The sequence below is a fragment of the Cynocephalus volans genome, chromosome 6, assembly GCF_027409185.1.
Source record: "Cynocephalus volans isolate mCynVol1 chromosome 6, mCynVol1.pri, whole genome shotgun sequence".
NCBI lineage: Eukaryota > Metazoa > Chordata > Mammalia > Dermoptera > Cynocephalidae > Cynocephalus > Cynocephalus volans.
In genome coordinates this window covers 94,245,088-94,259,533 of record NC_084465.1, presented here as the reverse complement: position 1 = coordinate 94,259,533, position 14,446 = coordinate 94,245,088, and the positions used below count along the sequence as shown (strand labels likewise).

The window sequence follows — 14,446 nt, the reverse complement described above, 5'->3', positions numbered from 1 at the left end:
TTTCTGTGTCTGAGCAGCTGTCTGCAGGCAGAGGAGGGGCTGGGGAAGAACATTGAGGAGAGCAGCCTGCTTTGGGAGCGCAGGGACCCTGGACACAGCGTAGATTTGCTGTGTGAGTTGGTGCAGCTCCAGGTGGGGCTTCCTGTGGGGCTGTTGAGTTTGGATTAGGTTATCCTCTCCTCAAAGGTTTCTTCACTTTCCACTGCCCAGCCAGCACTAGATTTAAAACATTTGCTCCCAGGAGTGAGTGATAAATTGATTTTTCATTTACAGCCCTGTTTCCGATGGCACTCTCCATTCTTTAGATTCACCATCTGCACACCCCCTAACCACCCTGTCAAAGGCTTCTTTCCTTTGAATTTGATCTCATCACTTTTGACTAAACAATTTGGAGTTTTGTGTCTTTGGGAGATGTCTGTCCTTGAGAATGATCTTCCTTTTCTAAGATGGCTAAGTGAGAAGGCCTAAATCTGTTGAACAATTTACCCCAATAGAAAACCTAGCAGAAAAATTCCCTAGAAAATTTAAACAAAACAACTCTTTTCTAATGATTGGGTTATTCCAGGTGAAATTGAGTTTATGTCATTTTATTATTTTTTTATTATTTGTCTTGCCTTGGATCTTTGGCCAAGGAAGCAGGAAAATAGAATTATTGTGCACATGGAATTCCATTTTGTAGCTTATCAGTGAAGAAATATTTGAGCTTGTAAGAGAAGAGTTTCTCTTACTCTATTATCTTCTTTTCCACCCCTAAATATTCTTGTGGAAGGTGCCAGGAGACCACAGGTTTATATATATTTTCTCATTGGCATTTACTTGTTCAAAATATGGGAAAGGCTGCAAGCAATCAATACACATAGCTTTGCAAGTCTGCTTTAATGTATGCATCACGGAAATGAAATCACTGGTAGGAATGAGAAGAAATGTACAAAGACTTTCCATTCTCAGCAACATGTAGATTAGTTCACACACATGATGTTGGACAGATTCAGTAGAAGCCTCTAGAGATACCCAGTTCTGTTCTGTCTGTGCCCCACATGCCAATGAAAAACAAAACCAGAGAGTAAGATTATCATTGAGATCCTCGCCCATTTCATGGTTATTCGAAGCATTTTATCTCAGTCCACTTTCCCACAAGTGAGACGTGTGTGATCCGAGCTCATGAGAATATATAGTTAACCACGTGAGTCTGGCTGTGCTTGGTTTTTCTCTGGCTCTGTCCCCCAGCCTCCTCTCCCTTGAGAGAACTTAGGGCTGAGAACCAAGCTTTTCAAAGCTGACTGACTGTGTGTCGGCAGCGGCAGTGGTCTCTGCAGAGAAAGATGGAGACAGACTCTGATGGGAGTGGGAGAAGTGAGTCATCCCTCCTGAGGAACTGCACAGAGTACTGGGAGCTGTGTTGGGATGCTCCCTGTGCGTGCGTGTGCAGTTGCTGCGATTTCAACTTCCTACACCAGAGAACCTTTTTGTGCCCAGCTGGGAGGTGTCTTGCCGTCAACTTAGAAACAGAGCACAAGCTCTCAAAGCCAGCTTGTTAGAATATTAAGCCTATTTATAAACCTCATTATTGCAGCGCCCATATGGCTCTTGCGCAAAGATACTCAACTTCAAAACAGTGAAAGACTGCCAGGAGCTTCATAATCTAGCATCAATGTTTAATCGACTCACATTTATCCAGGCTATTAGAAATGATTCCCAAATCATCTGTTTGGCTTTGGAATACTTGATACTTATATTTGAGTGCAGGTGTGCCTAGTACTTTGGGAAATCCTAGCCATCAAAAAAGCAAATAAAGCCCCTTAAAAGCATGCTTGCTCCCACCTCACTTGTTGTTTCTTGCTGTTTCCCTGCTTGTCTCCACTCTGCCCCCAGGCAGGTGTATTCTTACTGTGGGCAGAATCACCTCTTATGCTTGCTACATTTCATTCTTTCTCTCTCTGACTGGGCAACAGGAGAGGTAAAATGAAGTTCAGGGTCTAGAAGCCTCTGCTAGATGACAGCCATGGAGAGCTTTGAGGAACATTTTAAAATATTGGGGTGTCAGTGCTCTTTGCCCTTTGATGATAGGAGTCTCAGAATCTACTCGTCGGAATGTGATCAGCTGGCTGCAAATGGACTGAAGCCTTTGAGGGGTGGTTTTCAAACTCACTTCCTCTGTTTTGTACATTTGCGCGTGTGTGTGCGCGCGCACACACACATCCCATTTGATACTTCTTGGGCAATCCCCAGTTCCACAGAAACATTCCGAATTTAAACAGGTGTTGATTTTCAGTGCAGACCAGTAGTCTTTTAATTTGCATAAGAGGTAAATGAGTGTCAATCACTCATTCTAGTCATAGTGTGTGATGTCTCTGCACCAAGTTATAGCTTCCTGAGAATGCTTAGGGATGCTGTGTAAGCAAGTCACTGGGCTCAGTCTTTAGGGAGTTATTGATCAAAAGCATTTTTGTTAAAAGATAATTTTAGCTCTTTCTAAGGATTATTATGATATTGTGTTCATAAATACTCAGTTTTGCTTTCTTTTTTCCTACCTCGTGAGCCATGGCATAATTTTGATGTTAGAGGAGAGGGTGTGGCTCTGCCAGGCTGAGTGGTCCACCGCCAGAGACCTGGCAGGGGTGCAGGCTGCAGGGTCCCTTGGGTACTGGGAAGAGCTGAGCAGGGTTTCAGCTCATGCTCCTCTTAGCAGAACTGAGATTAGCCCATGCTCTCTTTGTGGCTCAAATGTTCCAAGGTAAGGAGAACTGGGAGTATTCAGCTTTTCCATTCTAGAAAAGCAATCTTCAGCCTTTTTCCCCTTGACTTCTTAAATCAATAAGTCTTTTTTCCAAATAAAATTTGAAAACCTATTGAATTATAATATCATTATTATTTATGCAGTACTGTTGTTATTAATATAGGAGATGACTTTCTTGAACAGTTCCGGGATGCCCAGCACTATGCTAAATGCTTTACTTCACCATTACATTTCACTCTAACATCACCCCGGGAAGTGGGGATGATTGTTACCCAGACTTTACAGGGGAGGAAACTGGTGGTTGGAGAAGTGATGTAGATTGCTAAAGGCCACAATTATTGGATGCAATAAATTGGAGAAGGGATTCAAGCTCAGGCGAGTGATCTTAAGCATTATGCTGTAGTGCGTATCTTTACAAAAACAAAAACAAACGAAGCCCCTTGTGTGTGTGAGTGTGTGTGTGTGCACGCGTGTGCTTCTCTGAGGTGGCTCTGTCAGCATGGTCCTGTGGAGGTGACCTCTGCTGCCTGGGTATGAAGCCAGGCTCCTCTGTCTCCCACGCTGCCAGCTCTGCCAGACCCTAGAGCACAGCAGCTCCTGGTCATTCTCTACTTTCTACATCAGCCCAGTCCAGCTACACAGATCTTGAGGTTAGTGCTGTACTGTTTCAAGTTTCAAAAAAATTTAAAGTTAGTTTGAAAAACAGAACATTTCAAAACATCCCCTTTATCTTTCAGGTTGTGAGTCAGAGATCAATTCTGTTGAAGTTCTTAAAAACAAAAGGCCAAGAATAAAACTGGGTTTCTTTTCCAGCTCATTTCCTGCATTTAGTTGGAAAGAATCCAGAATATTTTATTGCTGTTGGTTTTGTTTGTTTTTGTCGAGTGTCCTAGACAAAACTTGTTTTGTCAAGTTTCCTCCTGGAATCCTTGACTTGTTTGCATAATTTCCTCAATTTTCTTTGAAGGCTTCAGAATTTGCTTTCTGTCTCGGCCGCTTGAAGGTTCTGTATCCTCTCGGAGTCTCACTTCTACTACATATAAAGTGGGTTAAACCTCACAGGGTTCGTAGGTCTAAGTGAGTTAATGTGTGTACCGGGCATGGGACAGAGGCGTGCTCAGGAACTCTGAGCTCCCAGCCTTCTCTCACTGCTTTCCTTCTGTGTGTAGGACACCACGGCTATGGTAGATGTCCTCACAGGAGGAAAATGAAAAAGAGAAAGCATTTTTGATCAATTTCTTGATAAATCCATCCATTCATTCAACAACAGTATATTGAACAGGTGCCATTTGCCAAGCACCACATGTTAGGCACGGGAGACACGCTGGCAGCGAGTGGACAAGTTATCGTTCTTGCCATCAGCCTGGCAGAGCGTGACCACCGAGGGTCATAAGTGCAATGGTGTGTGTAAGCTCTGGCCACTGTGGGACACACAGAAGGAGCGTTATCCAGCTTGGGAGGCCCTGGAAGGTTTTTGGGAGGAAGTGATGTCTCCGGAGGGAACTGAAGGATGAGTAGGGCTCAGTTAGGCCTCCCCAGTCTTGCCCAGGCAAGAGGATCTGAGAATCGGACTTTTTTTTTTTTTTAAGATGCAGAGGCATTTATTAAAACATTCCAGGTATCAGTTTAGGAAGAGAAGGGATGCTTTAAGTCACAAGACACATTTTTAAAGAATATTAGTAAAAAATACATTTAAGCAACTTTGATTCCATAGTTATTCGTTAACTCATAAAATAGTTATTAGGCTCCTACTCTATGCTAAGTTCTGCTTTAGGTGCTTTTGTTTTACTGGAGTATATAATTAACAAAAGAGAGAAAATCTCTAGCCTCATCCTAGTGGGAGAGACAACAACAAAATAAGCGGACGACATAGTTAAGTTCAAAGGCGATTCATGAACTATGAAGAAAACACAGGGAAGAGGGTTGGGACATGCCTGGAGGTGGGAGAATTGCTATTTTAAGTGGAGTATTCAGGGCAAGGCCTTAGGGAGAAGGTGACATTTGGACAAAATGCAGGTGGCAAGGGAGTAGGCTTGAGGTTTCTGGGGGAGGAGCCCTCTGAGTAGAGAACAAGACCAGCGCAAGGGCCCATGGCAGGAGCGCACGTGGGTGCCCAGGACGGAGCGAGGGGTCTGGCGTGGGTGAAGCAGACTGAGGCAGGGAGAGAAAGGAGGTGGGCTGGGGACAGGAGTGGACAGAATCGGAGTTTAACAGGACCTGGCAGTGTATGGCCAAGGAGGCCAGCTTGCGGGCTTCACCCTGAGTGCGATGGGAGAACGTCAGAGTGCCAGTGGAGGGTGACGTGATCTGCCTCAGGAACTTAAAGGATAATTCTGGGTGCTGTGTTGGTGGAGGGTGGAGATGTTATTGTAATATTATAGGGAAGAGATAATGGTGGCTTTTAGCATGTGCTAGCATGGAGTTGCTGAGAAGAGATTGCATTTAATTTGAAAGGATAGCCAGTGGAATTTCTAGGCAGTTTGGAGGTAGAATGCAGAGAAAGAAAAGAGTCAAGAATGTCTCTAAGGCTTTGGTCTGTGTCACTGTAGGGATGTCATTTCCATTAACCGAGATGGGAAAGATTACAAGAAATAATGTACATACATATGTATGGAAGAATTCGTAGTTTATGTATTGTCTCCATAGCTGAGATAAATGGTTGCCTGATGTGTATTATCAACATTATTCATAAATACATATGTATATGAAACATTCATAATATTGACTGATTGTATGATGTCCTACAGTATGAATAACCCCAAATATTTTCCAACTCAGGGAGAAGGTTAGGTTGTTTACTTTTTTCTCCCTCATTATACAAAGTGCTTCTATAAACAAATTTTTAATATGTTCTTGTGTTATAGCTCTTTTGTTTCTAACAAGATAAGTACCCAGAAATTAAGCTGCTGTGTTAAATGATATGGCTATTCGTAAAATTTTCTTTTACATTATACCAGATGACTTCCATATAATATGGTGGAAATTCACTTTTTTATTAATACTAATTCACAAATCTTAAATGGAGTAATTTCCATGGAGTTATTATTTTTATTTTTATTTTTTTGCTATGCTTTAAGTGCTGACCTACCATCTCCAGTGTAAGGTGCACTATTTGGATTGGATCTGCCTTGATTTGGGTCTGTGTCTAAATGAGACAAGATGGGAAAGGAAAACTTCACAAGTTGTGAAGTTGACAAGAATGCGTCTACGAAGATGGGGAGGAAGCGTTGGGAAGGCAAGTTGAACTGAAAATCAGAGTTTTGGTCTTTCTTTGGGTCTACCAAATGCACAACCCATATTTTGACATGTGTGGATGGCAGCTGCAAATCATTCATTTATTTAGCCAACCGGCACTTGTCGTGTGCCAACCATGTGCCATCCCTAGGGATAGATACAGAGCTCTACATGACAGAACCCCTAACCTCAAGAAGCTCAAAACTAGGGGCAAGGAGCCTAAAATTTTTAGAATGCTTCTTACACGGCAGGCACAAAACCTTGCAAGTTTAGTACATTATCTCATCCGAGATCATTTCACCCATTTCATAGATGTGGAAACTAAGATTTAGGACAGAGCTTGCCTGAGGTCTCATAGCTAGAGAAGGTGAAGTTGGGTTTGGAACCAGGTCTACCACACTCCAGAGCCCTATTCTTTCCAGATAATTGTGGGCCTGAGACAGTGCAGAGTGATGGAGTCTGTGAATGACAGGTTTTGGGGTGCTGCTGGAGCACAGAACAGACTGTGCAACGTGGCTTCCTGCAAGAGGCAACCCGCCCTCTAGATACTGTCTTCTTTGAAAAATATAAATTTTATGTTTTTCCTGCTTCACCCTGTCTTTAGTACTTTTAAGCCTAATCTCCTAAAATCTCAGTCCACATTCTCTCCCTGCTGGGCTGGTTTGAGGCCAATAGGCCTGCCTTCCTTACCTGCATGCTGCAGACTTCCTATTTCTCCCTGCTGAGATCCTGCCCATCAATCAAGAACACCTCTTCCACAAAGCTTCCTTGAGCCATCCCTTGTGTTTTTGTTATAACGAAAGAACACTTTAGGTGCATGTTTTAACTTCCCTTATAGAATTCAAATTCAGAGAGCAGATCTTACAGAATTTTGAGGATTAATGATGTATGTTAAGTGGTTACTACTAGGAGGTGCTGACAATGAAGCTATTCTTATTTTTGTTCATCTTTGATTCTTTTGGCACTCCTGGCAGTGCCTTTGTATGGTCCTTTGGCAAATGCTGGAAAAATTCTGTGGAAGCAAAGTTTGTCTTATTCGAACCTCTGGGATACCCTCTGCCGATAGAATCAGTTGGGCTTCTGAGTAGACGCCAGGGGCATTCATCTGGTCCGATCACCCCCTTGCCTTTAGTCCCTGCACACTCTCAGTGGGTTATGGGTTATTTCTCAGTCTTGCCAGAGGCTCCTTGGATCAGTTTACTAGACTGCAGTGATAACGAGGCCAAGGGCATGGGTCGCACCCACAGCTCACTGTGCTCCGTGCCTGTTGACGAAACCTCTGCTGTTGGCTACTGCTTGGAGAGTGTGAGCTGACACTGGTGACAGGTGACTTGCAGGAGAGAGTGAATGATCAGTGCACATCCATCACAGCTTTTAGAGGGAGTTACAAAGTGCCGTTTTAGGCACAGGGATACAGTGGGGAACCACACAAAGAACCTGCCCTTGGGGAACTGATATTCAGGTGAATTATCCCACTTATTTCTCATAACCAGGTCTCAAGAGAGATGCTCTGATTATTCTCACTTAACAGACAAAGAAACTGGGGCTCTGCAAGGTGGAATAACTGGTCCAACATTGTAGAGCTAAGTGTTAGAGCCAAGATCGGAACTTAGGTAATTTGCTCTAAAGCCCAAGCCCTAACCCACTCTGTTAGGTAACCTTCCTCCCTATATATGTGTATCATTCAGACCTGTAAATATATATATATATCTTCCTATGTATGTGTATGTCTATATGTGTGACTATGTATATATATGCTTATTTTTATAATTTTTTAAAGCTATTATCATAAAGCTCATTCTTTAGAAGAAATTTAGAAAATTCATAAAAGTAAAAATAAAAGTGACCCATCAACCCACTACCCTGGGATCATGGTTGTTGTTCTGATGTAGCAAATTGGTGGCTAGTCTTCCTGGGTGCAGTGACTGTAATGTGAATGCAGGTGTGGAACTAACTACAGCTGGGAAACATAGTGCTTCCTGGAGATGCTTCAAGGAGATGTATTTTCCTCTCCCAGCACTTTCTTTCCTCTGATCTCCTCCAGCAAAGAGCCTATCAAAACTCTTTTTAGGGTCTTTAGAGTCTACAAAAATTGACACAGACATGAAGAACATAAGATACCGGGACAACATACTTTTATGGCCATTTTCTCCTTGAATGCCACTATGAGCTAGGTGAGATAGGACAGATGTTACTTTCTCCATATGATGGATTAGGAAGCTCAACACATAAGAGATTTGCCCAAGACTAAATGATGACTGTAAATAGCAGAGGTGGCCTGGAATGGAACTTCTGCTCACCCGAGCCATGAGCAAATTCCTGATGCTGCTGTCACCGTTTGCCTCTAGACTTTCTTCTTGTCCCCTACCCTACTTCTTCCTTCTTTGATGACCTTATGTCTGATCTCCTGGTTTAGGTGCATGATTACACATCTACATTTAGGAAGGTGCATCTTTCAAGGGACCACAGAGCTAGATGATGGGGATAATAGAGTAACAATAGTGACAGTACAAATAATGAATAATTATTGACCGTTTAATATGTGCCAGACAAAAGAAATACTTTACAAGCCCCTGCACATTTACTCTACAAAAACCCCATGAATCTGGTAAATGGAAAGACTGAGATTTGAACCTGGATCTTGCTGTCTTTAAAGCCTATTGTCAACCAAGATGCTATAGTACCCTCAAAGGGGAAATAGAAGAACATAGGAGCAGCACCACTGAGCTCTTGGGATGCTACTCGTGTTTTTAACCGTTAAGACATAGGGTATGTCCATCTGAGCACGATACAACACAACAATCCTAAACTTTTAACTGGGCTTCAACACCCATAAGCCTCACAGAGGGAATCCCGTGAAGTGTTGACCTCCATGCCCTTCCTGCTGTAGTAATCCCTTTCTTACCCATTGCTTGCCACAACCTCTTTTCTGACATGTGTTTATGCTTCTTTTCCTACAGGAGGAAATATAAGAAAACGTCCCAGAGGTAAGAGCATCTTTCTGAGAAAGGGGAACTTTCTGGGCTGTGCCTGGCTGAGTTGTCTGTGGCATAGCTCTTCACATGTCTGGCTCACGGTGGACTGGAACTGTAATAAACGGTCTCTTGGTTCCTTCTCTGCGAGTGGCCTGCTTTATCTTCCAACTGCTACTGCTGCTGAAATTAAAAATTGATTGCAGCATCTAGTGAGAGCCACAGTAGGTGGACGCCTTCACATGAGGGTGGAGCTTGTGGATTCCAAAGCTTGTTACTACTGCGATGTCTAGTGATTTCACTAAAACCTTCACTGGAGAGAGACTGGGCTGGCGGGGCTGAAAGTTTATAAGTGGGGAGAACAAAGGGGTTTTTAAATATACTTTTAGTGTCTGAATTCTCCCTTGCCTCAAATTCTCCTTTGCCTGATTAATTGACAAAATGCTCTTGAGCTTAAAGCATAGGTATACATTCCTTTAAGGGCAGTGGTAATTTTTGGATTTGACGGTGGAAAGGGTAATTTAAAGTAGAATGCCATCTGTCATCCCCCTCCATGTCCCATGGAAAAGTGGATCTATAAAGATGACTCCTGGCTCCGTGCTGTGCTTTGTAGGCTCTTCGGTGTGAGAAACCATGAGGGGATCAGGTAGATACTTGCCCTGACCTGTGTGGCTATTAAACTTTAGACTTGCATACTTTGTATTTATAGTTCAGAAATGACCTACCAGGTCTTTGAGTGCATGGCCTCCCAGCTCCATTGTGCAGCCCATTTTTCAGTGTGTATGTGATTTTGACTCCCCCATTAGAGTGCCCTTTGACAGGTGGTGTTTGCTTATTTGGAGGAGCAGTATATATATTTGTGCGTGCCTACAAGTTGTGAATATGGAGAGGTGGGTGGACTCTAAATAATAGTATAATGAAATGAGCTTAGGAAATGTCATGTCTTCATAGTGGGATTTATTCATTCATTCATCTTTTAAAAATTATATATGTTTAAGATGTACAGCATGATATTTTGGGGAAATTTTAAAAAATTTTTAACTAATTAATTAATTTTTTTGGTATCTGGCTTATGAACCGAACCCTTGACCTTGGTATTACAAGGCTATGCTTTAACCAACTGAGCTATCTGGCCAGCCCAACATGATGTTTTGATATACATACACATAGTTAAACAATTAATAGAGTTATGCAAATTAACATATCCATCACCTCACATAGTTCATTCCTTGGTTCATCTTGTATGCACTTTTTTTTTTTTACAATAATCTGTTTTTATTAACTTCATTGGACAATAGGGGCACATGAGGCCTCCCATGACTTCCTTTAGTTCTCCATCATCATCTCTTGTCATTTCCAACCTCCCTCTTTATTCTCTAAGCTTTACAGCTTTCCATCAAATTTGTGGTTCTAAGAATTAAGATGATTGTGGATGCTTTCTTACGAGGAACTTTGGTAAACTTAGAGTAAATATATTTATCTTGGGCTTATCTAAAGGTGCAGAACTCATGTGTGTCAGGGGGCTTTTCCTGAGTGAGGGGGACAAAGTGTATTAATTCCCAAGTTACCCAAGAGACCAGTCCGGCCACCAGGGAGTGGAAAGATATTGACCATCATGATAATGCACTGTGCTTTTTGAACACACTCTGCTGGCTCATTCTTTTGTGTCTTTATGTATGCCAGTCTTTCTTCCCCACCCAAGCCCTGGCCCGTCTCATGGTTTGTGTCCTTTGAGCTATATATCTGCTTGTCTGTGTTCCTAGAGATGCCCTCACCTTTCTTGCTTTCTCCCTGCCTAACTGTGAGCATCTTGTATGTTATGCCTTCCGGTGTCTCCTGCATCTGCCTCAGTGCCTTGAACATAGTAGCCCCTTAGTAAATGCTGTTGGCTGCATGAGTGCTAACTGCTCTTCTTAGGGAATGAACCCTTTTTAAATTGATGTGTTTTTCAGACTGTTAGCAATGGCACCGGGAGCAGTGCCACAGCTGTATCGTGCACAACTCAGTATGTAGGCTCCCTCTTTTACATACCAGATTACACCATGGGAACCTTCCCAGGGCTTTTCCAGGAAAAGTCTGAGTGAATTCTGGAGGGGAATGGCATGATCCCTTGAAAACCTGAACAAGAGTACCATTTCTTATACCTAATATAGTTTTTTTATAAAAATAATGTTCCATCTTCAGCCACTCTGGTCTCAATGGCCTCTCATTAAGGAGAAGCATTGGGAACATACTTGATGTAAGGGCCAAAATATTGGAAAGCACATTCCAAAGAAATAGGGTAGCTTAGACCTTCTGTTCGCCAAGGATTTGAAGCCCACAATTCAGTCTAAAAGGCTGGTGTCTGCTTTTCATTGTATTGGACTTTGGTATTACAGATTTAGACAGATTGCATTCAGATAAAGAGAAATCGCTAATGCAATGAAAATCTACCAATAAGTTTCAACAATGGCATTTTTAGATGACAGCTTTAATCTCACCTTTTCTAATGAGCATCATCTCCGAGTGGAGACTCCCGTGTCTTATGGTTTCCAAATAAAGTCAGTAGTCCAAAGGGGTGGTATTACAATTTATATGCAATGTAGAGGGCATGAGTCATTGAGATGAAAATGAACTTAAATTCTAAAGCTTCCTGGAGGTTGCTATACTTTTCTAAATATAGTGAGTTTATACAGATGGCTGAACAATTCTGTCTTGTTCAGGTTCATTGGACTCACGTAATTGCATGTGAACCACTGAGCGGGATGTAAATTAATCACTTAGATTGGAGGGTACAATAGTTTTCAGTAGTAAAAAGTAATTTATCATTTTCACAGGTAGGTAACCTAGAGTATGAGATGCTTCAAAGTTGCCTCAATTTTATTTTAAGGAGAGATAAATAGCCAAGTGAGAGGGAGTTTTACAAGAGAGCTGTTCAAACCTGTCAAGGTTCAAATTACAATGTCGATTTTTTTTTTGAAAGCATACTTTCATATATCTGACGTGAATGCTGTCACATTTTTTTATGTCGTTGTAATAAAAAAACCCAAACTGTCTTGTGCCAGCTTTATTGAAGTCATTTAAAGTGCAAATAATAGATGATTGGTTTGAGTTCTTTTATTTTTAATCAGATACATATTTTTATATGAGATAGATCCATATTCTACTAATCTATCATTGAATAACAAAACCATTGGCAAATTAATGGCTTAATACAATCATTCTATATTGCTTACAGTTTTATGGGTCAGGAAATTCAGGAAGGAATTGGCTGGTGATTTGAATCTGATCCACCTGGTGTCAGCTGGGGCTGCTGGGGATGGAGAATCCATTTCCAAGTTAGTGTCTCCACTTGCATGTCAGGACCCTGATGTTCCTTGTTGTTCTCTCTCTCTCCCTCTCCCCTACACACACTCTTCTCCCTTTCCCCTCACATGGTTTTTATCCTCCAAGGTGTCTCCATGTAGCCTGGGCTTCTACCTGCATTGTGGTCTCAGGGTAATTCTTAGATGGCTTCTTAGGCCAAGTGTTCTAAGAGACAGGAAGCAGACATTACTAGTCTCTTAAATATGGCCTGAAACTGGGTCCAGAAACTGGTACAGCCTCAATTCTGCTCTATCTTATTGGTCAAGCTGTCACTGAAACCACCCAGATTCAAGAGAAAAGGACATAGAGTATATCTCTTGATGAAAGAAGTGTTAAAGAATTTGTGGCCTTCTTTAATCCATGTAGCAAACCTTCAGTCTTTTTGAGAATGATCCTGCTTGAGACCTTTTCTAGGGATATGTAGATTCAGAGTAATATGTGGATTCCTCATTTGATGAACGGTGGACAGTTTAAAATGTGTCGTGACAGCCCCCGTTGGTGCTGGTCTGCTCAAATGTACACTTGCCTGCTGATGATTCGTTTGGACTGGGAGTAGCTGTGATTCCTTTTTCACGTTAGGGACAAGCATAGCAATGTGGACTCGACTGGTTAGTTGAATCCTAAGTGTAGTTATTTATCTTCAGTTAATAATTAGTCGAATAAAGCTGATGGCTTCATGTAGGCAAACATGTTACATTAAAAAGCTTTAGATTGCATAGGCTTGATTTGGACATCAAGGGGAAGACAGCCCAGGATACAAAGATAATCAACCTTTGTTTACACTTTTCTTGCTGTGTTTCATTTCATTTCATTTCACTTATGTATTTATTTACCTTTTAAAGTCATGTTAAAGAAAAAAATACACCAGCTTTCAAAGGAATCATCGTCCTACTACAACTCAATGGAGGCAGTTATCTTTCTTTAAGTATTTCATAAGTACAAGTCAGGTCTTGGTAGGGAGTGTTTTGATGATAGTGATTCTACTGAATCTCATTTTAGCATTAATGGAAATGTACTCATCTCTTCCAAAACCATAATTTCTGCGGAAAGAGTGATGTTTTAAGTGTTCTTTACCGGCTTTCAAGGGCACCAGCAGGTAGGAGGTAAGCTTCTCTCTGCACAGAAAACCTTATTGGATTGGGCTTTAAATCAACATGATTAAGGGGAACCATCCTTTTGCCTTGTGACTGGGTCTTGTCCGTGAGGGCCAATCTTTCCAAGAGATTTGCTGAAGTGGTAAATTGGTGAGTTGACATCAGGTTGCTTTTAATACAGCTTCAGCTTTAAGTTATCAGATCCGGCTCAGAGGCATTAGTATCTTTGAGAAAGTATGCCAGACCATGTACAAAATAATCATAAATACTTGGAAATAATCAAATACTTCTGGGCTGCCCTTGAAGAAAGGAATTGCTGTCAGAGATGACATTGCAAACTGACTCTATGTTAGAAGTGCTTCTAATACACACACACACACACACACACACACACACACACACACACACACACACCCTTATTTCACTATGTTAGGGAAGGCTGTGGTTGGTCAGCATAATTCAGAGGTTCAGAGGCAGGGGCACAAATAAAGACGTCCACAAACCTGGGGGACCTCTGCAGTCACACGTCCAGTTTTTCTATGCCTTTCCTATAGAGATACTTTGGCCAGGATGGTTAGAAGTTGGAGTTTTAAGCCACACTAGATAGTGAAACCCTCATTAGCAAGAAGGTTTTTGTTTATATGTTTGTTACTAATGCAGCTCTGATTAGATAGGTTAGATAGAAGTTCTGGCTCTGATATGTCTGATTTACTCATTTTATAAATGTAGACATTTCTGTGAGTGAACTTTAGCAAAAGGCATCTCTCATCTTTTTGATAATCATATTATATTGAAGTAACATACATAGTACTTTACAAAAATCTTCCAATTTAGCAGAAGTTTATTTAATACTTACCATTGCCATGTACTTCAGTATATGCTAGAAATAATATATGTAAAAAATGCCTCTGTGAATAGGTATACAGATTTGTAGATGAGATACAAGTGAATAAAATAATTATAATAGGATGTGGTAAGTGCTATAATAGATATAAGTATTGAAGGTCTGTGGGGGAGATACTTACATTATCATATACTCTTCTCCACTGGGTCACAAAGTGAGC

The 14,446-nt window shown here is 41.5% G+C and overlaps 1 protein-coding gene across 3 annotated transcripts in view; it reads left to right on the top strand.

Moving 5' to 3' along the window:
* Positions 1 to 14,446, top strand: part of PDE1C (phosphodiesterase 1C) — a 622,342-nt gene that overhangs the window by 339,479 nt on the left and 268,417 nt on the right. The window contains exon 2 of one of the 3 annotated variants that reach the window (XM_063100845.1): positions 8,932 to 8,958. The exons of the other annotated variants lie outside the window; for them this stretch is intronic. Within the exon in view, the coding sequence (XP_062956915.1) occupies positions 8,932 to 8,958 (27 nt within the window). The remainder of the gene's footprint in view (positions 1 to 8,931; positions 8,959 to 14,446) is intronic. 3 annotated transcript variants of the gene reach the window in all.